This window comes from Heteronotia binoei, chromosome 21 (assembly GCF_032191835.1).
Source record: "Heteronotia binoei isolate CCM8104 ecotype False Entrance Well chromosome 21, APGP_CSIRO_Hbin_v1, whole genome shotgun sequence".
Taxonomy (NCBI): Eukaryota; Metazoa; Chordata; class Lepidosauria; order Squamata; family Gekkonidae; genus Heteronotia; species Heteronotia binoei.
Window position 1 is genome coordinate 66,410,501 of NC_083243.1, and position 20,829 is coordinate 66,431,329.

General features: G+C 38.7%; 1 protein-coding gene across 3 annotated transcripts in view; it reads left to right on the forward strand.

The window, feature by feature from the left end:
- Positions 1-4,029: 4,029 nt before the first annotated feature.
- Positions 4,030-20,829, forward strand: part of NOVA1 (NOVA alternative splicing regulator 1) — a 279,940-nt gene continuing 263,140 nt past the window's right edge. Inside the window, exons 1-2 of one of the 3 annotated variants that reach the window (XM_060263056.1) lie at positions 4,030-5,105; positions 6,916-7,059. In XM_060263056.1, the coding sequence (XP_060119039.1) occupies positions 4,970-5,105; positions 6,916-7,059 (280 nt within the window). In that variant the 5' untranslated portion in view covers positions 4,030-4,969. Of the gene's footprint in view, positions 5,106-5,643; positions 5,800-6,915; positions 7,060-20,829 lie in introns of those variants that run through there. The other 2 variants (XM_060263057.1, XM_060263058.1) reach the window with 2 other exon arrangements.

The following is a 20,829-nucleotide window of genomic DNA, read 5'->3' on the forward strand; positions in this document are numbered from 1 at the left end:
AGATCTGATCCTACTTTGAAGACATTGCAGTTTTTATTTAAAGAATAGGATCTAGTTCAAAGCTTCTGAACCCAAAAAGAATTGCTGTTTACCATAACTATTTCAGATACTTACAATTCATAAAATACATATAAACCTTGGATGGGTTATTGGGAAGCTATACATTTTCCATTTTTTGGGCCCATTTGGAAATATTATAGTTTGACCCAGGGCTTTTTTTGTAGCAGAAACTCATTTGCATATTAACCCACACCCCATGATGTAGCCAATCCTCCAAGAGCTTACAGTAGGCCCTGTAAGAAGAGCCCCATAAACTTTTGGAGGATTGGCTACATCAGGGGTATGTGGCCTAATATGCAAAGGAGTTTCTGCTACAAAAAAAAGCCCTGGTTTGACGTACCAAGAATATTCCTATGGTTTTAAGAAGCCAAGCAATATAAAATAAATTGTGATAAATGTGATAAAATTGAAGGGAAAGTGTCAGGGGAGAACTTTTAAAGATATAAAACCGCTAACACAAATGGAGAACCCAAAGGAAATTGTAGGGGGAGAGCTCATTTCCCCCTCCCCTGCTATTTCCTCTTTCCCTGCCCTGAACACCCCCATAGCTCATTCCCTTTTACTATTTCTTTCTTTCCTTCCTGCACACCAGCCAACCTACCTTTATCAGTTCCCTTACCCTCCTCCTCACAGCCTCTCCCTGAGAAATCACTGCATAATTCAAGCTGCTGGGCAAGATCAGCCCTAGCTGACTAGCAGGGAACCCACAAAGACTTGGGGGGCATCTAACTGTTCCCTGTACTTCCCTCCCCATATCATTGCCTCATTGTGACAACTCCCATATCCTCTCCTTTCCATACTTCCTTTTCTCTTTCCCACCCAACCACAATCTTTCATCTGCTCCTCCATCTTCAGCTATATGTATTATTCATTTATATAATAACTTTCTCAACAATAGGGACCAAAAGCAGCTTACAGCATTCTCTTCTTTTCCATTTGATCCTCACAATAACCCTGTGAGTTGGGTTAAGAATGCATAACTGGCCCAAAGTCACCTTGCAAGACTCAGAGTGAGGATTCAAACCTGGGTCTCCCAGGTTCTAATTTGAAACTCTAACCAATGCACTATACTGGCCTTTTGTGTAGTGGCTGCTGTTGAACAGCAGCAAGTAACCAGACCTGGGTGAGTCATGTAAATGTCAGGTGGTAGCAAATCAGTGATTGCTGCTAGGCAACTCCATAAGCCCACTCTTAAGGGCCAAAACACCTCTGCAGAGACCTGCCCCTTCCCTCTGCCTTTTAGAGACATAAATCAGAGCTGGAAGGCTGGGAATTCCGCTGTGGTTGTCCAGCAACAACCATTGTTTCTTAAAGCTACAGACAGTGCTTTAAAAAACAACAACAGATTTTTCTCCAAACCTGGGGCTTGTATGAGGTTTGTTCAGGGCTCCAATCTCAGATTTAAGTATCCACAGATGGGTCCACACTGAGATTAGGTATATTATTAAATAAGAGAACCAATAACAGACATAGTAGGACCATGAGGTTTTTTTAAAAGAAAAAGTAGTACATAAGGAAAAAAGTTGAGAACTTGCCTACTTCTATGCAGCTTTTCTCTACTTTTGCAACTTTGTTTGCTGTTGGAACCTAAATTAGAAATAATTATATAGATCTTAACAATAAAAAGCTCATTGGAAATGTTGGTGCACTAGTGTGGTGAATACACACTAGAAACTGTCTTATAGCGAATCAGACCACTGGCCTGTCAAAGTCAGTATTGTTTACTCAGACTGGCAGCAGCTCTCCAGGGTCTTGGACACAGGTCTTGCACATCACCAACCTGTTCCTTTTTAACAAGATTGAATCTGAAACCATGGATTGAATCTGAAACCATCTGCATGCAAAGAGGCTCTTTCACTGAGCCATAGCCCCCCTCCCACACACTTGGTGTAGTGGTGTAGAGAATCTGGGATACTCAGATTCAAATCCCCACTCTGCCTGGAAGCTTGCTGACTGATCTTGGACCAGTCACATACTCTCCACCTGCCCAACTTTATAAGGTTGTTGTGATGATAAAATGGTGGAGAGGAGAAAGGTATAAGCTGCATTGGGGAGAAAGGCAGGGTATAAATTAATAGAAAAGCAAATTCAGTGTTACAAATTGCTACGGAAGTACTAGGGAAGGATTGAAAATAAAGCAGCAAGTATGCCACATCCACATTTTGAATATCACAAACCGTTTAGTCATTCCTTCTCAAAGAAAATTTTGTAGATCTGGTGGAGATAATTATTCCAAAAAGGAAAAAAAAGCTTTTGAGTTTGAAAACATAAATTATTTGCTATTACTATCATTTGGAGTAAACATATTGTTTATTTTATTCATCTATCTTTATAATTTCTTCTTATTTCATGGCAATTCTAATGAACACTTCACTTAAAACAAACAAACAAACAAAAACCCACCAGAAGCCTGATATGCTTGAGGTTTAAGTATAGATCAAACACAAGAGAATAGAGACCAGGAATAGAAATGAGAACATACAAAGCCATTTTACTCTTGCATATTCTTATCTTTTTTGTGCTCCCTGTTATACTTCATCAATACTTATGATTGTAAAACTTCTAATCAAGAGAGTTTTTTTGTTTTTATGAAGTGTCTACTTACGAATGCCCAGTTTATGACACAAACACCATATACTTTAATAATTGTAGTAAAAGGTGTATTATTCTGAATTACTGCACTAGTAAAGATCACATTTAAAAAACATCATAGGTGCCTTCCATGAAAGAAGCGAGGTGAGAATAGTGGAAGGTCTGCTGTGGCCTATCCAAGTAGCATCCTACCAGAGCACATTTGATGCATAAAACCCACAGAATTCCTTTTCAGTTGGCAAATAGTATGGCCAACACCACATCCTATTTATTCCTTGTGAATACATGTAAAGACTTAGTTATCTTACAGATGTTCAGAACTTCCATATGAAATATAAATGACTCTTGAGACACACAGAGATCTTACAGCTGTGCATGAAGATGGTTGCATTGTTCTGCAAGCAACCCCTTGAAGGCTGAAGATTTCCACTTTTTTTTTTAAATTGGGTATTCACAGTATATCTCAGGGCAGCTAAGGCCAGTTCGCTTGGACTAGTTACACTGCACTGGCCAAATGTGTGACAGGTGTCACAAATAGGAGTTTATTAATGGAAATGGGAGGGTTTATGAATTAGCTAATATGTATTTCACTTTATTTCTGCTCGAGTTGTGCTGATGCTTGTTGGCCAAGTCAGTAGAGACAAAACTCAACAAAGATATAGGAATTTATACTTTAGTGTGCACTAGAGTGTTATAACCTCCTACGTGATTAGTCGTATACTTGCCCAAATGGCAGACCAGTACCAAGTAGCTATTTAACCACACTATTATTAGGAGTTGCTAAACAGTTATAAAGGGGCAGATGAGTTTTGGTTTTCTAACTGCATCTTCATGATTGAAGGGATTATCTGTACACAATTTAGATGTAATTAGATTAACAGTACAAAGACTAAAAATCTGACTCTCAAAAAATTCCACGTTACTCTAATTCATTTTCTCACGTCCCGCAACTGAAGGACGCTTAAGTTGTGCTTCGGGCCCTTTTCTTTACGTTGCTTTTAGCATGTTCTGTCCCTCACGTACGTCTCAACCCTCAAGTACAAAGTACAGTAAAAACAACTAGTGGCCATAGCTGGGTTTCTTGAATATTAAGAACACCCTACGTTTATTTACAAGAACGCAATAAGGAGAACGCATGGTTCCCGCAAAGAAGCACCACTCACAATTCAACAGGGGCGGGACTCCACTATGGTGAAAAAGAAAGACAACGACCCCTTACTCTTTTTTTGGTTTTCCTCACGTCGCGTCTGATTTGCTCCACCCTACAACCCGAGTTTGACATTATTTCCCTCCGATTGGCTCAAGCGCCCATCTTTCTGCCGAAGCCCGCCTTACTTTTTTTTATTATTACACTTTCTCTAACTGCCCCCCCCCCCTTCAGCTTTCTCTCACGCCCCCACACCTTCAACTGTTTGGGTTTCGAGAGTGTCGGTGAGGCAGCTCGAGAGCGAGCTGCCATTTCCCTCAGAACCCGAGCCACGAGCTCCTGAGTGTTTTGTGCTGTGTGTTTGAGAGAAAAAAAGAACCAAGCGGCTCGGCGGCAACTCCTGATTGACTTTAGCCCGGCAACGCGCCACAGAGAGGCTCGTAAACGGGGCGGGGGGGGGGGGGAGAATGAGAACGCGAAAGCAGCAGCAGCCCTCCTCCGTCCAGGCAGCGCTTCTATACCAGCTACAGACGCCCGACTAGAGCAGGGGGAGCGGGAGGGGGGAGACTGAAGGGGGGTGCTGCTGAGGCAAATTCCCTCAATCCTTCCCACCACTCGCTCGTGCAGCCACCTACCTAACCTCACTCCACATCTCTCCCTCCCCTCCTCTGCCTGCCTCCCTCCCTCCTCCTCTGCCTCCCTCACTCATTCCTTCCCCCTCCTTTCCCACTCGCTCTCCCTCCTCTCCTTCCCCCCTCACTCTCTCCTGTCTCACTTTCTTCCCCCCCTTTTCCTCCCTACCACTCTCTCTTATTTTCTTTCTTTCCCCCCATCCATCCCACCCCACTTTCCCCTTTCCCCCCTTTTTATTTTTTACCTCAGCTTCTGCTGGCACTGCACTGCAGCTGCTTCCTTCGTCCTGCCTGCTTTTTCTTTCTCCTCCCAGCCCTCTCTCCACTTTCACGGGTGCCAGATAAATAACTCTCGCGCTCCCCTCCCCCCGCCCACAAAAAGCAGCATCCTTTGGGGTTTTCATTTCCCAGATTAGCTTGAAATAGAAGGGGGGGGGAAAGCGGGACGAGCCCCCTTTCCTCCTCCCCCTCCCTGCTCCCCCCCCACCCCTGAAGGGAGAAGCCAGTTATCCTTCCAGCAGCAGCGGCGGCAGCAAACATGATGGCGGCAGCTCCCATCCAGCAGAACGGGACCCACACCGGGGTGCCCATAGACTTGGACCCGCCGGACTCTCGGAAAAGACCACTTGAAGCTCCCCCTGAAGCCGGCAGCACCAAGAGGACCAACACGGGCGGTGGGTATTTCCCCCTCCTCTTCCTCCTTCTCTTCCTCCTCCCAAATCCCACACCCACCTTCCCCTCTCCTACCTGCCCGTTTCTCTTCCTCTCTCTCCTCGCTTCACCTCACCCGCATTGCCTTTCCCCAAACATTCTTTATTTCTCTAATGTTATCATTCATCAAAATGGCGTCGCTTTTCAAGGATCTAGCAGTCCAGTTTTATTTTAATTTTTAGATTTTCGTCTTGGCTGGGGGCTGCTCAGTCTTGACCCTCCGGGGCTGCAAAGCCCAGAGCTGCTCTTTCGCCATCCCCTGTGCTCGCATTTCACAATTGGAGAAACTAAATGGATAAATGGCGGCCGAAAAGAGGCACTTTCCACCAGCCCCCTTTGCTTATGATTGTTTTCTTTTGTGAGTTGCCAGGTAGACTTTACAAAAGCTTGTCCATTCCTGGCACCGCTTTCCGTTTCAGTGGAAAATGTTGCACAGATTTGTTCTTCCTGGGGCTGGGTCACGGTGATGGGATGTGTGCGCGCGCGTGTGTGTGTGTCAGAGAGAGGTTTGCGGAGGGAGGGCGGGAGTTGCCTGTCTTAGTGCGGTGACTTGTTAGTTAACATCCTGCTCTTCCTGGATGAGATGAGTTATAACGGGACCAGCATCTCCTCTATTCATTTGCACTGGAGTCTTCATAACAATGCACCGAGGCAGAGGTGAATTTATTCATCCAGCATTAACAAACAGCAGAACTAGATAGCTGATGTATTTAACTGTTTGTGTAATGTGTTTGGGGGCACACCTGTGCTAGCTGGGACATTGACTCTCAGAGAAAGTGATATGGCTCTGAACCTGTTCCTTTATAAATGCAAACTTCGCTAAAGATGCTATTTTAATCTAAACTATGATGTCCAAAGTGGGGGTTGTTTTTAATAAAGAGGGCTTAATATGTTTCTGAGGTTTTTTTGTGTTTACATAAAGACCTTTCAGAGCTTGTTCCTCAAAAGGTCCACATCATTGATGGCAGTAGACCTGGTGAAGGGAGTACAACTGTTTGATTGTTAAGAAATTCTTGATTCATTCATTCATAGCATTTACCTTCTCAGTTCTGGCTCTGTATTTTCCTTCCCACTAGCATTGGGCGCAACTTAACACTAGCTGTCACCTTTTAAGTGTATACATGACTTCAGCTTCCTTTCATCTGAGAAAAAAAATCTTAATGTCCTTTAATTAATGAGCTTAAGAGATCATTGGTATCTAAGAAGTATTGAAGAAATACATCAGGATTACTTAAGCAAATGACTATCTGTGTTGCACTGAGGGTTTTTTTCTATAATGAAAATCCCTCTGAACTCGATCTCACCTTTTGGGGGCTATTTGTGGGGAAAATTAATATTCTTATGAGGAATACAGACCAGTGCCTATTTTCTGATGGTGAAAAATAGCTTTTTGCGATTAACAGTTCTTTCTTTTTTGTAAATAGGTTTGTTCAATTTTAGGGAAAGTTGAAATTGTTGGCCAAATTTTCATGAAAGCTGTATTCCTTTTTGAAGGCATCAGTTCATCGTATTGTATCATAATAACTAGTGCTGGAATTAGAACAATTTCACACACAAAATTAAACTTGAACTGGGTCATCTCTTCCCACAGCGCCACAAAATTAAAGACAGTTTATTAGATTCATCATTTCAGAACAGATATGAAGGTGCTGGTGCAACTAGTTATGTATGTTTATGTACTGCTGCTTACACAGTTAAAAGCATATATTTGGAGGCTTGATGAAGAAAGATGTTTCCGGTAGTAATTAATCCTCTATATCTCAATTTTTTCAGAGGACGGCCAATATTTTCTAAAGGTCCTCATACCTAGTTATGCGGCTGGATCTATAATTGGGAAGGGAGGACAGACAATTGTTCAGTTGCAGAAAGAGACTGGGGCTACCATCAAGCTCTCTAAATCCAAAGATTTTTACCCAGGTAGGTGCAACATTTAGAAGATTTCTTAAATCCCTAGGGTAATATATACATATCTCTGTATAATTAAACCGCATACCTTTAGAAATGAACAGTGTTGGCTTGTGATTTCATTCAATTACATTATTAAATAGCAAAATAAACAATCAGATGACGTGTGTATGGGGAATATACTGGTTTTGGTATTTTATTTTTAAAATTGATAGGAAGTGATCTCATAGTTATGGGGGGGATCAGGAGGATAATGCTATTATGCCTGTAGTTTCTGAGCATTTGGTTCATAGTTCAAGCTATATTTTAAGAAACCAATCTTGACAGCGGGCATTAAGAATTTTTGAAGTTTTAAAAATTATTGTTATGACAAGTTAATTAAGTAAAACTACAGTGTGTTCTTTATAGAACAGGCCATTTACCTTAAATCCATTATGTTCCTTCTTTCTGCTTCATTGCTTTGTTTGCTTGCCTTACTGTGGAATAAAGAGACCAAGTGCCTCTCATCAGATGTTTTCCTGATTCTGTGTGTATATTGCAATTATGATAGGAAAAATCTATTTTAAAAGAATACGTGTAGTTCCGCTTGGAACTAAGAATGAATCCTGTATTCATATACAGGCAACAAAATATTTTAAATTTTATTATATACATATAGAAAGGTATATAATTCAAGTATAGTCTTTATGGTGATTTTTAATATACAGATGTAGCATTCTGAATAAGGCTTTTCTGTATTTGTACAGGTACTGATTGTCTACTCTAAATTAAAATATGTAGTTTATGCTAGAAGCAGGAATGAAACATTATTGATAAAAATGTGATGCTGCTTTGATTTCGTAATTCTGAATGATAGTTGTAGCTCTTCACTGAAATGGCCTACTCCCTTGTCCCCCCAACAGTAAAAAGCAAAACTGCTTTACATTTGTTGATTGTGTTTAGACGACTGAATTTTTTTTTTGGGGGGGGGAGGAGGAGAATGTGGCATGATTATGATCTGAGCAAGAGTATTTAGGAAGTCACTTTCACCATTCTGTCTTAGATTCAGAAGTGGGTCCAATTCAGTTTGCCATCATCTTGTGATGTTTCTGCTACAGAGGTAGACAATGTTCACATTACAAGTAATAGATATGAGTTTATGTGTAAAATGCGCTAGTTTCGTAAATGGTGACTTTTTCTTGAAATAGTGCTTAAAGCATTTATGAGATAACATATATTTTTAAAGGTGTAAATAACATGACGATTGGTATATATAGGGTAGTTGACATAATATATAGTTTTGTGAGAGTTTAGAAAACCGTGATTGTAAAAATGGTGACAGAATTACAATTCCAATAGTAAATTGAATTTACAGACAATAGCGGAACAGGGGGCCCTATTTGAATGTATGATGATGATGGGGGAAGTGGTTGAATATGATGGATAATGCAAATTTAAAATTATGGAGTTTTTTATTTAGCGATAGGATGAAAGAAGGCTATAGGCTCTCCCCCCCCCCCCCAGTTCAGACAGAAATTGATACTAAGGTGTTCTTGGACCTTTCAGTCTTACAAATACATATTTCAAGTTTTCTCTGAATCTAAATTTAAAAATCAGACAATATACAACATTGTGTTAAGTGTTCAGTGACGTAAATAGGTTCCTCTGAAGGAAATGCCAGCATGAAAGAGAACTTGTACAGTTCAACTGTAACAGGTGTAAATTAATCCCCAGTTTAGATACTGAGACCTATTTTATACATCAAGCTATATTATTGATCACTTCTTAGCAAGCAAATGGTTTGCACATACATATAACTAGACTGTTACCTGTTAAGACATGAACAGATGTGAGATGGTCACTCTTCATTGGTGCTAGTTAGTGTTTATGTTTGTCCATGAGCCTGAAGAATTTTTGGAGATCTTCACATTCTTCTGACTGATGGCACTTGGATTTCTTCCTGTCCATATTACCCCTCCCCCTCAGTCTTAAACTGAACAATGCTAATTTTAGATTAGTTTTAAATTTGTGTAGACATTGATATTTTGTAAATGTAAAATTTCCAGCTAATTGTAAGAATTAACTCTGGGGCTCTAAACTCAGCATTGTATTTTTATAGTCAGTAGTAGTTAAATGAACATTTTATTGGCAGTTTATGCAGAATAAAGGGGAAAGTATCATGTTCATACAAATCTTAGCTACAGAAAATTATAACTCTTATATTGGAAGAATCAGCATTAATTATTAATAACAAATAATATTATTTACTTACATTTATAGAGAAAACATTGTTTTTCGTTAGTTGGTGTTGAGAAATTTAGCACACATTTTCAGATTAATTTACTTGTGTTAATGCTGTCAAAATGTATTTAACTTATACTTTAAAAGAGAATTGACCAGGTATTAAGAAGGAACATTACCTATCTGAACATGTACTTTTTAAAAAGCGTAATCATTAGCTATTTATGCAGCTGTTTCTCTTCTGTAATTGTTTATAAATAAGAATGTTTATGTAGTTGGGGAACTTTGATGTTGAATGTGCAGTAACACTCCTGGTGGAACAGGGTAACTGCAGGTGATGGGCTGATTACTTTTTCTTGTTTCCTGTAAAGTACATTAATACTTCCTCCATGCACACAATTTGTGCTTGTGAATTCCACTGAATGTGGTTTTGAAAACTGCCATCTATGTTTAGTTCCGGACAATGTTTCACTTCAACAAAAATGAATTCATAAGCATTATATGTAGTGCATCTTCATCTAGTAAATACCAGTGGCTTTTTTTTGGAGGGGGTATTTCTAAAGAAGAAAACTAGTGAGAGAGGAAGTAGAACTCAACAGTTTAACTTTCTGATTTGTAACTTGTTTGATTTTCATTCCTGATACATAGGTATGCAGAAGTTTAATTAGTTAATTGAATAACAATTTTATTCTGGAAAATTATATACATAGACATGTTTTTTAGTGTATGTGCACATATGTTTTTTGGGTTTTTTTCCTAAATTATATACATATACATGTTTTTTTAGTGTATGTGCACATATGTTTTTTGGGTTTTTTTCCTGCTTAAGTTCAAATTCTCAAAATGGTTGAAAGCAGAAACTTAAAGGTTTTACAATGCAGGAAATATCTCAGCCTCATGTAAATTATGAGCCTGTAATACATTATTTGTTACCTTCCTACAATTAAAATAATTTAGCCTCTCTCTTTCCTAGTTTATTATAATCTTCCTACTATATCCATTCTTACATTCTTAGGATTTTATTTGTATTGTTTACACTATAAATATTTAAGTGTGAGTATGTGCCAGTTTGTAGCATGAGATGCCAGAAGATGTGTTGCATTGAGGATGTCATTTATGGAAAAGAGAGAGAACATCTCTGAACCTACTATGTTTTAGATTTGTGTGTAGATGTTCTGATGAGAACTTTATCACAGGTTGTGTTGCTGTATATAATGCTAACGTGAATTAAATTTGAATTAATTTTTTTTAAAAAAACAATAGTTCTGCCAAACAATTTTTTTGAAAAAATGTGGACCTCCGTTTAGATCTGCAAAGTTTAGTTCATAGCTTTCTACTTTTAAATACCCAAGTATTGTATACCAGATGTTAGAAGGCATTTTTCTCAATTGCACAGCAGTCATAGTTGTTATTTTTTGTTTTCATTTTTAAAATTTGGATCTATTTTAAAGTTCAAACAGAAGTTATAGAAGTCTCATTTCTGTAAAATGGTTAGGTAGTTTTGCTTTTGCTTTGTGGGTATAGCATGTAGTCTTTTTTATTTGGGAGATGGCTGCAGTCTTCCCATTATAAACACATTGTTTGGCTTTAGAACTTTTAATTTTTATGTGTTTTGTCGCTTGTTGATTTGATTGATTTCACAGCTGTTGAAGGAAATGTGAAAAGAGAAAATTGTGTTCAAAACTGAATTGCTTATCTTGAATTAAGTGTTATAAAATAATAATACTCTTTAATCTATACTTGTTGCACTGGAGGCTACAATTAAAAGAACTCTAGCAACCTGATTCTTTGCAGACATACTCAGAAGTGTATTGAGAAAAATTCCCAGATAAGTACATAGGATTGTGGTCTTATACCATAGGAAGGGTAAAATAGTCACATTTCAATCACCTGCTGTGGAGCAGTATAACCAGTCAATTTAGACAGTCTTTCCATAAGTAGTGCCCTTTGCTGGATGAGAAGTTGCTGCAAGTGAGCCAAGTCACATTCTGTTATTCCAGAATAACTACCATCCAACATGGATAATTTTTTTTCTTGATGCCAAATATGGTGATTATTCTTCCCCTAAGTATGCAACCCTTCTGCCAAATCACTTTAAGGAAAGCTTAATTAGATGTGATTCTGTGTAACAAACACAAGGATGTTACTTCATTTGACATGTGTTTGAGACTAAGGTGTCAATGAGTATATACAGAAAATGTCTACAAGTTGAATACTAGCTGTGCAGTTGTTTGTCAATATAGTGTTCTGTGTCTTTTGAAGACTACTGTTTAGATTTATTTGACAATAACAGTAAAATGAAAGAAGAATGGACGTCAGAGCTTGAATTTATACATTACCTGACTAGTGTACATAAAAATGGTTTATGAATAGTAGTTGTTTTTATGTTGTTGCATGATTAACATCTGGATTTTGCTAGTGCAAGGTACATCTGCATGAGAAGAATGAGTCATATTAAGAAAGAATCCTTATAAATTAGGCAAAAATAATCTATGGCTGGCTTTCAGTTTCAGCATTTAAAACTGCCACATAACTTTCCAGTGGTGAGAAAAAACTGACGGTTCAATGACACAACCATAATTTACAAAATGAAAACATTGCAAACAATTTTTAAAAAATGAAATGCTATTTGGAAAGGGAGCGCTGTTCCTGAACTTAATTACACCAGTAGCATTTTTCTTTAATAGTAGAATTTTAGATACCTTAGTAATATGGATGTAATTTCTGTTACAATTAGAATCCTTCAAGATAGTCTTATGCAACTTAATGCCTCTGTTCTAATTTTTTTTTTAAAAAAACTTCGGCTTTAAGAGGGTGATAGAAATAAGTGACTCTTATTTTGATAAAGAATTTCTCCTTCTGGTGATTAATTTTCCAACAAAATAGGTCTTAAAGAATTTGTTAAAACTAGTCTTTCAGTTTAATGTAATTGCGCTAGGAAGGATTTTTGTATTGATGGATTGCGTCTGTATTGTCAGACTGCAGATTGTGAAAGCAGACATTGTGAAGGTTGGGGTTAAAAGGAGGGCTTTCCCCCCGATTGCCATCTCATTTCCATCTTTGGACATAGCTCCACTTTAACTTAACACAACATCTGTAGAGGTCTAACTGACAAACATCTCTCTGGGACTCATCATTGCAGTTTGCAGCAGGTGCAGTTGGCGTAGCAGCCCTTCTCTAGAAGAGGTTAGTTTGTTTTTAACATTTATCAGTAGTCCAGAGGGAATGAATGACTGGTAGAGACTATGAAGGTTGTCAGTTGTCCAGTGCTGGAATGCTGCAGGTAATTGGGCTGGACTGGTGGGAACTGTGGCAGTGTGCTTCTCACGTTGCACTGCAGCTGCTGTTGATCTTAATTAATCTGACCCTTGAAGGCTGCAGTGTCATAGCATAAAATGCACCACATACTACAAATGGATAAGCTATTTTTTCCTACTGCTCTTGGTGAATACTTTACAAAGATTTAAACTGATTGATATTGTATGCAAATGAATAGATAGGCTGAAAAACCAAGTTGGGTAGAAGCTTGAGGAAATACTTACTGAATGTTGTAAGGTGTTTTTACAGCCTATATGATGTGATCACCCTCTTAGGCTTTATTCTTAATGTACTGTAGGGCCTGCTTCAGTCAAAATATTTTGCATTAGTCATTAATTCTGAATACCCCGAACACAAGATAATATTATGTGTTTACAGAAATATTGGTTTTAGTTCTTTATAGAAGTGTAACATGTGTTAATTCTGTTTTTATATGTTGTAATTATGGAGTTATCTTGGTCAATTTTACTACAAATCTCTGCAGGCTTGTTTAAAACTAGCTTTGTTCATTACTTTAATTGATAGTGACTTCTGCCTCTGTTTTGAAAAATTACATTTATTCTGTATACTGGTCAAATATCAACGTTAAGGATGTTTAACATTCTTCTTTTATGGAGGATATCTAAGCAGTTTTTGTTTACTTACACATTGATATAATTGTTAGAAATTATTGTTTATATTGTGCTGTACTGTTCTGTGCTTTGGAATCTAAATATGTAAATAATGCCAGGTTTAGAAATGTGCACAGTGCACACTTTGAATCGCAGGGTAATAAGAATCGACGTAATTATTTTGATCTCTTAGGTTTCGGTATACATTGAAGGCAAATATATGTTAACTTTTTAAACTGGGTAGATTTACCTGGCTCATTTGGTATTTGTTTTAACACTTCAGTTACTCAGTTCATCTTCACATGATTGTATGACATAATTGTACATGGAAAACAAAGCACAATCGCATAAACTTCATTTAAGACTTATGTTTAAAATTTACAGTAGTATATTTTTTAGTTATGAGTATGTGTTCCTTTTTACTTTGAGGACATATAAAAACATATTCTTCATAATTATTACCCTCGCCATAATTATTCCCTATTTCCTTCCCTGCTCATGTGCATTGTCACAGACAGACAGTGTTCTCTGAAAAATAATTCTCATTCTTTTAGAAAATGGCTTAAAAAGATGGAATCACTATAATAATGTTATTACTTTATCGCTGCAAAATAATCTTCAGCCATGTATTTGTTCACATCATCTTCTGTTGCCAGCCAGTAACTTGGAAAAAGAATTGATCTGTCATCCTGGTCAGTTTGACTTCTGTTTGAAGTCTGCAGTATCTATGCTAATGTTTAGTTTTTAATAAGGTGGTATCTGTTGGGGGTTTAATGTAAAAAAATAATAACTTGCCTTGGAAGCACAGACGCTTTATGCAGTATCCCCTATCTTCCATGTTTGCCGGTTAAACAAGTTAACATTCAAACAAATCACAAAGGTGATCTGACTCCAATATTGGGTTAAAAAGAAAGAAATTTTACTTGCAAAAATAGAAGCACACCATATACATGACATATTCACGTGGGTACATTTAACTTATTGTGAACAGATGAACTCTGTTGTGATTTGCCTTGTGATAAGGTAGACTAGCAATTAACATAAATAAACTTCAAAAAAGTTAACTTGCTACAGCTCCAAGCCCAGGTAAGAGAGGAAAGGTTCTATCATCGTAATTATTCTTAAATGGTAGTGGCCAGATAGAGCTCTCTCATTGGCTGATGGGTGCACTCAACAAACCATTGGCCCATGCGTCAGTCACCACCTCTGGGTTCCCATTGGCTGACTCCCCTGTCCCCTGCTTTCTGCAGTCCCAGAAACACTGAACAAACTGCCGAAACAGTCTTACCTCAGAGACAGAAACATCGCCAATGCTTCTCTGTGTCCTCTCCATCAACTGACCTCTGAAAGGGCTGCATCTCTACTGTGGCCTCAGGAAGTGTTTCCTCAGAGGCTGTTCTTCAGATCTGTCTCTTGATAGAGGCTTGGTCAGGATGTTGGCCACCACATCTCTTCTGTTGAACAGTACTCCATCTCTATTATGCCCTTCTCAGTTAGGACATGCCCTGAACCTTCAGTGTGCTTAGTGCGTTTTTCTGATTGAGAAATCTTAATGCATTTCTGGTTGTCTTAATTGACTTTTGTTCATCGGCTCCAAAGTCCTTTAGTAACAGCTCAAGCTACAATTCTGTTCATGGTTCAGCAGATACTTTATATTCAGATTCTGTGGAAGGCAGACTTACTATAGTTTGTTTTCTACTGGCCCAGGAGATTAGTCCACCTCAGCAGTCATTTTGTAGAAAAATAGGTGGTGGAGCTCATCCAGGGATTGTTATGCAGCTGCACATACTATTCAATGGACAAGGAGGTGGAACTCTCAAAAAGGTGCAGGAGCTGCGTTCCTGTGAGCTCCCACTGAATCTGAGGCCTGGTCTACCTCCATATGGAAAAAAGTACCCACTTGTGGATTTATAGTCTAAGCTGTTTTCTGCTCAGTCTGCATCTTTGTAACCAAGTAATTTTGGACTACTGGTAGATGAAACTTTTGGTTTCAGATCTAAAGTTCCTTTTAGATATTTAGCCACCCTTTTCTACTGTAACCCATTCTTTCTTGCTATGTGCACTTTTCTTTCTATTAAGGATCCTAGCACTGGTTGCATTATCTGGTCTGCTAGTGGTGCTTCGGAATAGAAGTTTTACTCTGACATTTCTGTACTGGAGGGAGGGAGGGTGGCTCAGTGGTAGAGCATCTGCTTGGGAAGCAGAAGGTCCCAGGTTCAATCCCTGGCATCTCCAAAAAAGTGTCCAGGCAAATAGGTGTGAAAAACCTCAGCTTGAGACCCTGGAGAGCCGCTGCCAGTCTGAGAAGACAATACTGACCTTGATGGACCAAGGGTCTGATTCAGTATAAGGCAGCTTCATATGTTCACATGTACTGGTTGCTTCTTAGGTAAAGTGCTTAGTTATTTCAGTATTCTTAACAAAGTCAGTTTCCACTGTGTTCGCATTTTCTAGATCTAACATTCAATTATTTTCTGTCTCTGGTTTAATATATATGAACCATCTTTCTCTCTTTCAATTTTTATGCTTATGTAGTAAGAAATGTCTCATAGCTCCCTAATTTCTACTTATCTGTTTAGATACTTTCCACATTGTTATAGTCCATTTGTCTGTCATAACACAAAATCAAGTCATTGACATATGTGAGAATAAAAGTACAATGTCCACCTTTGGTTTAGCGCACAGACATGAATCCACTTCTGTTTGCTTAAAAACTTGAGCTGTGAGCACTGTGTGCAATTTTTCGTTCCAGGCATGTGCTGTCTGCTTTAGTCCATAAACCCCCTTCTGTTTGAAGGCTAAATTTGGTTGGTTGGGGCCTATAAAAAGTTCTGGCTACTTCATTTACAGATCTTTATGTCTAGATGTTTTACCTGACTCCTCATGGATGCTGCTATTCTTTAAAGTATTCTGATTGTAGTATGTTTCACTATCAGTACAAAGGTTTCATCAAAATCCTGACCATATTTTTGTGGGAAACCTTTAGTAACTAATTTGTTTTTTAAGTGTTCCACGTTTCTATTTGCATTTTGTTTACCTTAAATGCCCACTTGCATCCAATACGATTATTTCCTGGTGATAACTTCATCAAGGTCCATATTTTATTTTTGTGTAGAGCATCAATTTCCTCTTGTGTTGTCTTCTTCCACCTACTGGCTTCAATTGCTGGCATCTGTTCTACTTCCTTTCTGATAGAAGGCTCCCATGGTAAAACCAGTCTTGGAAGGTAGAAAAAACACAAGGTTGGTATGGCTTTGTTCAGTTGTAATGAGCATTGGAGGCGTGGCCCTGGATTTTCATCTGCTCACAGAGATGTCCAGTCCACCTGTCTTCTCATTCTTATTTATTTATTTTTCCTGTGTTTTACTGCTCTGTATCTCTGGCATGATTGCCTCAGAATCTGCCATCTTAGGTTGTGTGTCTTTTTCTCATGTTTCATCATTCTGCACTGGTTCAAGATTCAAGAGTTGGCACTGGTCATCTGCCTTTTCTGATCTGATACAGTTCCTTTTCTACTGGTTCTACTTTCATCAAAGTGAATCACGCGTCTGACATAGTCTTCACCTTTTTCTGGGTGCAGCACTCTATATCCTTTACCTCCAGAATCATATCACACAAAAACACTATCTGGTTCTGGGATCTAGTTCCTGTCGTTTCTCTTTCGGTTCATATGCAAAGGTCTTGCTGCTAAATACTTGAACATGTCTCATGTCTGGCACCTTGCCATGCCATATTGGGTAAGGTGTATGTGTGGTCTCTTTTGTGGGCAGTCTGTTCTGGAGATAGTTTGAAGTCTGGATTGCTTTGCCCTGTCATTTATTGGATAGGCCTGCATCCATGAGCATGCATTTGCTCATCTCTATTAAAGATGACAGTTTCTTTTCAGCCGTACTATTCTGCTCAGATGTAAAGCTTGCCAGCTTCCTGTGCAGGATACCTCCTTCTGTGTGTGATGTGATAAAAACTTACCAGTCTGTAGCATTGTAGAACTATATAAAATCTTTTAAGCCAGCTTCTATAGTGCTCAGAAGTAAGTTTTTGGATCACCAGTTATCTGTTTGACTCAACCATCCTTATCACAGCAATGTGGAGAAGAACAATGGAGAATTTTTAAAGATCAAAAAGACAAGAGAATCTGCTAATTAAAGACTTTAAGTCCTTTTTAAACATTAAGTTTAGCCTAAGCTTTTGATAGACACTGGACCCATACCTGTTGGGTTTAGTGTTGCAAAAAATCAGTTTACCTTGGAAGCGCAGAGGTTTTACGCAGTATCCTCAGTCCTCCATGTTTCCCAGTTATTCAAACAAATTGCAAAGATAATTTGACTCCAGCTGTAACGAGAAAGAAATTTTATTTACCAAGTTAGAAGCAAATTTTACATGACATATATGTACATTTAACTAATTGTGAACAGAGATCCAGATGGGTGGATAAAAGGTTAATTTGCTATAGTGCCAAGTTCAGGTAAGAGAGAGAAGAGATGTCCTGTATAAGATAAAGCAGAAGGCAAGCAATGGCCAAAGAGACTCAACATTTAATCAATGAGAGAGTGGGACCAACTGCCAAGTACCCGTTTGAGAGACTCTCCTTAACCCTTTCCCTCCCAGATCCTTTTGCATGCAGGTTTACAATATCCAGTACTAATGCTGGTTCTTTTATCTTTTTCTGTGGCTTCAAAGTGGATCGTACAGTTCATATGCTGTAAACCTACATATAAGACACTCATTGAAAAACTTTCTCAAAATATCTAAGAAAAGAAAAAAATGAAATGTCTAACCTAATTTTAAAGGACATGTTCATTGTTGTGATTAAAAATCTAGAAAATGACAAGCTTGCTGGAGGGTAGGAGGCTAGTGTTCAGCTCTCTTTTAAACTGACAGGGGTTTGGCATTTTCCTCTCCTCTTCACTCCTCTCCTCTCCCCAAGTTATGATTCTCTCCAAGTGATGGGGTCTTAATAGTACTTCATAATTTTCTTAAAGGTGCTCTGTGGACTTTTATGTGTAGGGAAACATAAAGCAGTTTGGTCCACCATGGCCTTCTTGCTCTTAAGAGTAAATTATGTTGAAAAATGCACTCTGTTTTTGAATGATCAGTGCTTCAGGATTAGTACTTGAAAATACCGTGTATGAACACAGGATTATTGAAATGTTTTGCATGATATTAAAATTCTAGGGCAATAGGACTGAATGGAGACAAACAACCAAACTTGTGGGTTTTTTCCTCCTTTATTCTTGTTACACAACTGGGATTTTTTCTTAAATCCAATTTCAGTGCCAATCCAATAATTTTATCAGGTAAAACAATAACTAAAGGAACAAGCATTGCCACTGTAGTTGCTACATTTTAATAAAAACGTACTTTGCAGGTTGACAAATTGCCCATGTCAGTTAATATGGTTATGACACCACTTGTTTATCCTTTGTCTACTAGTGGTGAGTTTTTTACTGGATTCAGATGGTATGCAGCCTTAAGGCTGGTGAAAGATGAGGGTTCTGTTCCTCCAGCTACCATTGCTGAGCTGGACTATTATTGTCTCTTCTGCCTTTCTTGATAGATCTCTCACTTTGCAGAATACAAACTCTTGCTAAATAGTTGCCGTGGAGAATGCACAATTGGTCAAGGCAGTAAGAAAAGGGTCATTGTGAAATAGGGATGTTGTAGGTTTGATAAATCCATGAAGCTATTGTATCTTGTAGTCTTTCGTATAATATATAACACTATTTGAATGCTTCTTAGAAATAGATAAAACTTGTTTTCCCAAAGTACATTATGAAAATTAAATGTGGTACACGTGTTGCATCTGAATACTGTTCAGAATATTTCAAATACAGGTTTTTGTAATTAGACTAGTGACTTTTTGTGATGTGTGTTAGCACTAATCCAAGTAGTTCATGGATAGTGGACTTTTGCAGTCTGCCAGAAAAACAAACAAACATGGAGATCTGTGTATAGATCCTTTGATTTCTTCCATTACTGTTTTGTTCTCTTTAACTGTTATTTACATGTATAACAAACATACAGCCCCCCCTCCCCCATTGCCCTGGAATATCTTAATTCTTTCTTCTATTTTGTACACTGCATACCACTTTTTGGTCTTTTGATTACAATAGATTTAGCACACGTGTCATCCCTGCCATCCATGATACATTAACCTTTTAGATATATGGAGTTCACACTGTGAAAAGTATTGTGTAGGGGGTACAAAATGGGGATGCCTGACTGATGTGTATCCATTTTGGATACATCATATTGGACTAGAATTTATCCTATCATTAATGGAATAAGTTTGTGGAAGAGTTTTTTGTCGTCCTTCTCCATCCCGCTACTTTTGAGGTTTGGTGTTCTGTCAGGACCAACCATCTTTCTCCCCAACAGGGATCCAGAGTGGTGTACATCAGGAGTGGCCAACAGTAGCTCTCCAGATTTTTTTTTTGCCTACAACTCCCAGCAGCCCCAGCCATTGGCCATGCTGGCTGGGGCTGATGGGAGTTGTAGGCAAAAAAAAATCTGGAGAGCTACCATTGGCCACCCCTGGTGTACATTATTCTCTCCTCCATTCTTATCCTCACAACATCCTCATGAGGTAGGTTAGACTGAGGGAGTGTAACTGACTCAGGGTCACTAAGTGAGCTTCCATAGCACAAGTGAGGATTCAAACCCAGGTCTCCAAGATACTAGTCTGACAGTCTTAACCACTACAGCTAATTGGCACACCACATTGGATGTTAGACAAGTAGTTGTAGTTAGAAAGGGAAATCTGCAGAATCCCCTCCCCCCACCCCCCAGACTCTTGCATCAGTCACCACCAGAGATACAATAGAAAAATGAAGATGGGCAGAGAGCTCATAGTGTGAGCCTGGATGAAATTTGAGGTTGTAAAGAGTGGCTTTTTTCTGAACTGGACTTGGTGATACTGAAATATGATGACAATAGTAATATATTCGTTATTATTATTTGCAAAAAAGGCAGTTTAGAAATATAAAGGTATTAAAAATATGAGAAATCTATTCAGAACCATGTGAAAAATTATGTTTCTAGTAGTGTTTTACCTTTGCATAGGGAATTCAGTGTAACTTGTCTCTTACTTTGTCTTAAATTCAGTGTTGTAGGGTTTTTGTAGATATTTTCAGCAGATTTATAATAATTACTGTGTTTGTGTGAGGAAAAGCCCCCTTACAGAACATTGTGATTACCAGCTTGGTTGCTAGAACACTTGGAGAAGTGACTCGCACACGTCTGGCCAGAGAGTGTGGGTAAACCTATCCAGGGGCAAAAGGCACTTGTGCAGTACAAGCAGCCAGGATGCTACTAAGGCACTCTAAACCGGTATAAGAGTGTCCACTAGGAGAACGGATGGTTTCCCGTTGTTCTGTATGACAGCCATCCCAGTATTGAAGCGGAGGAAACTGCTCCGCCAGGAGCTATCCAGGCGAACGGTTATGAGGGCTAACACCACACGCAGCCATCTTCCTACCAGGCTTGACTCCATTCCAGCAAAGCAAATGGCTCACGTACACACCAGATGTCACCTATGCCTGCAAGCAACCCACCCACCTCAGGAGTGGTTAAATCGTCCAGTCGCCACTTTCTTTGTTTAAAGGAACTCTAGACAAAGACTGGTGCCCAGAAG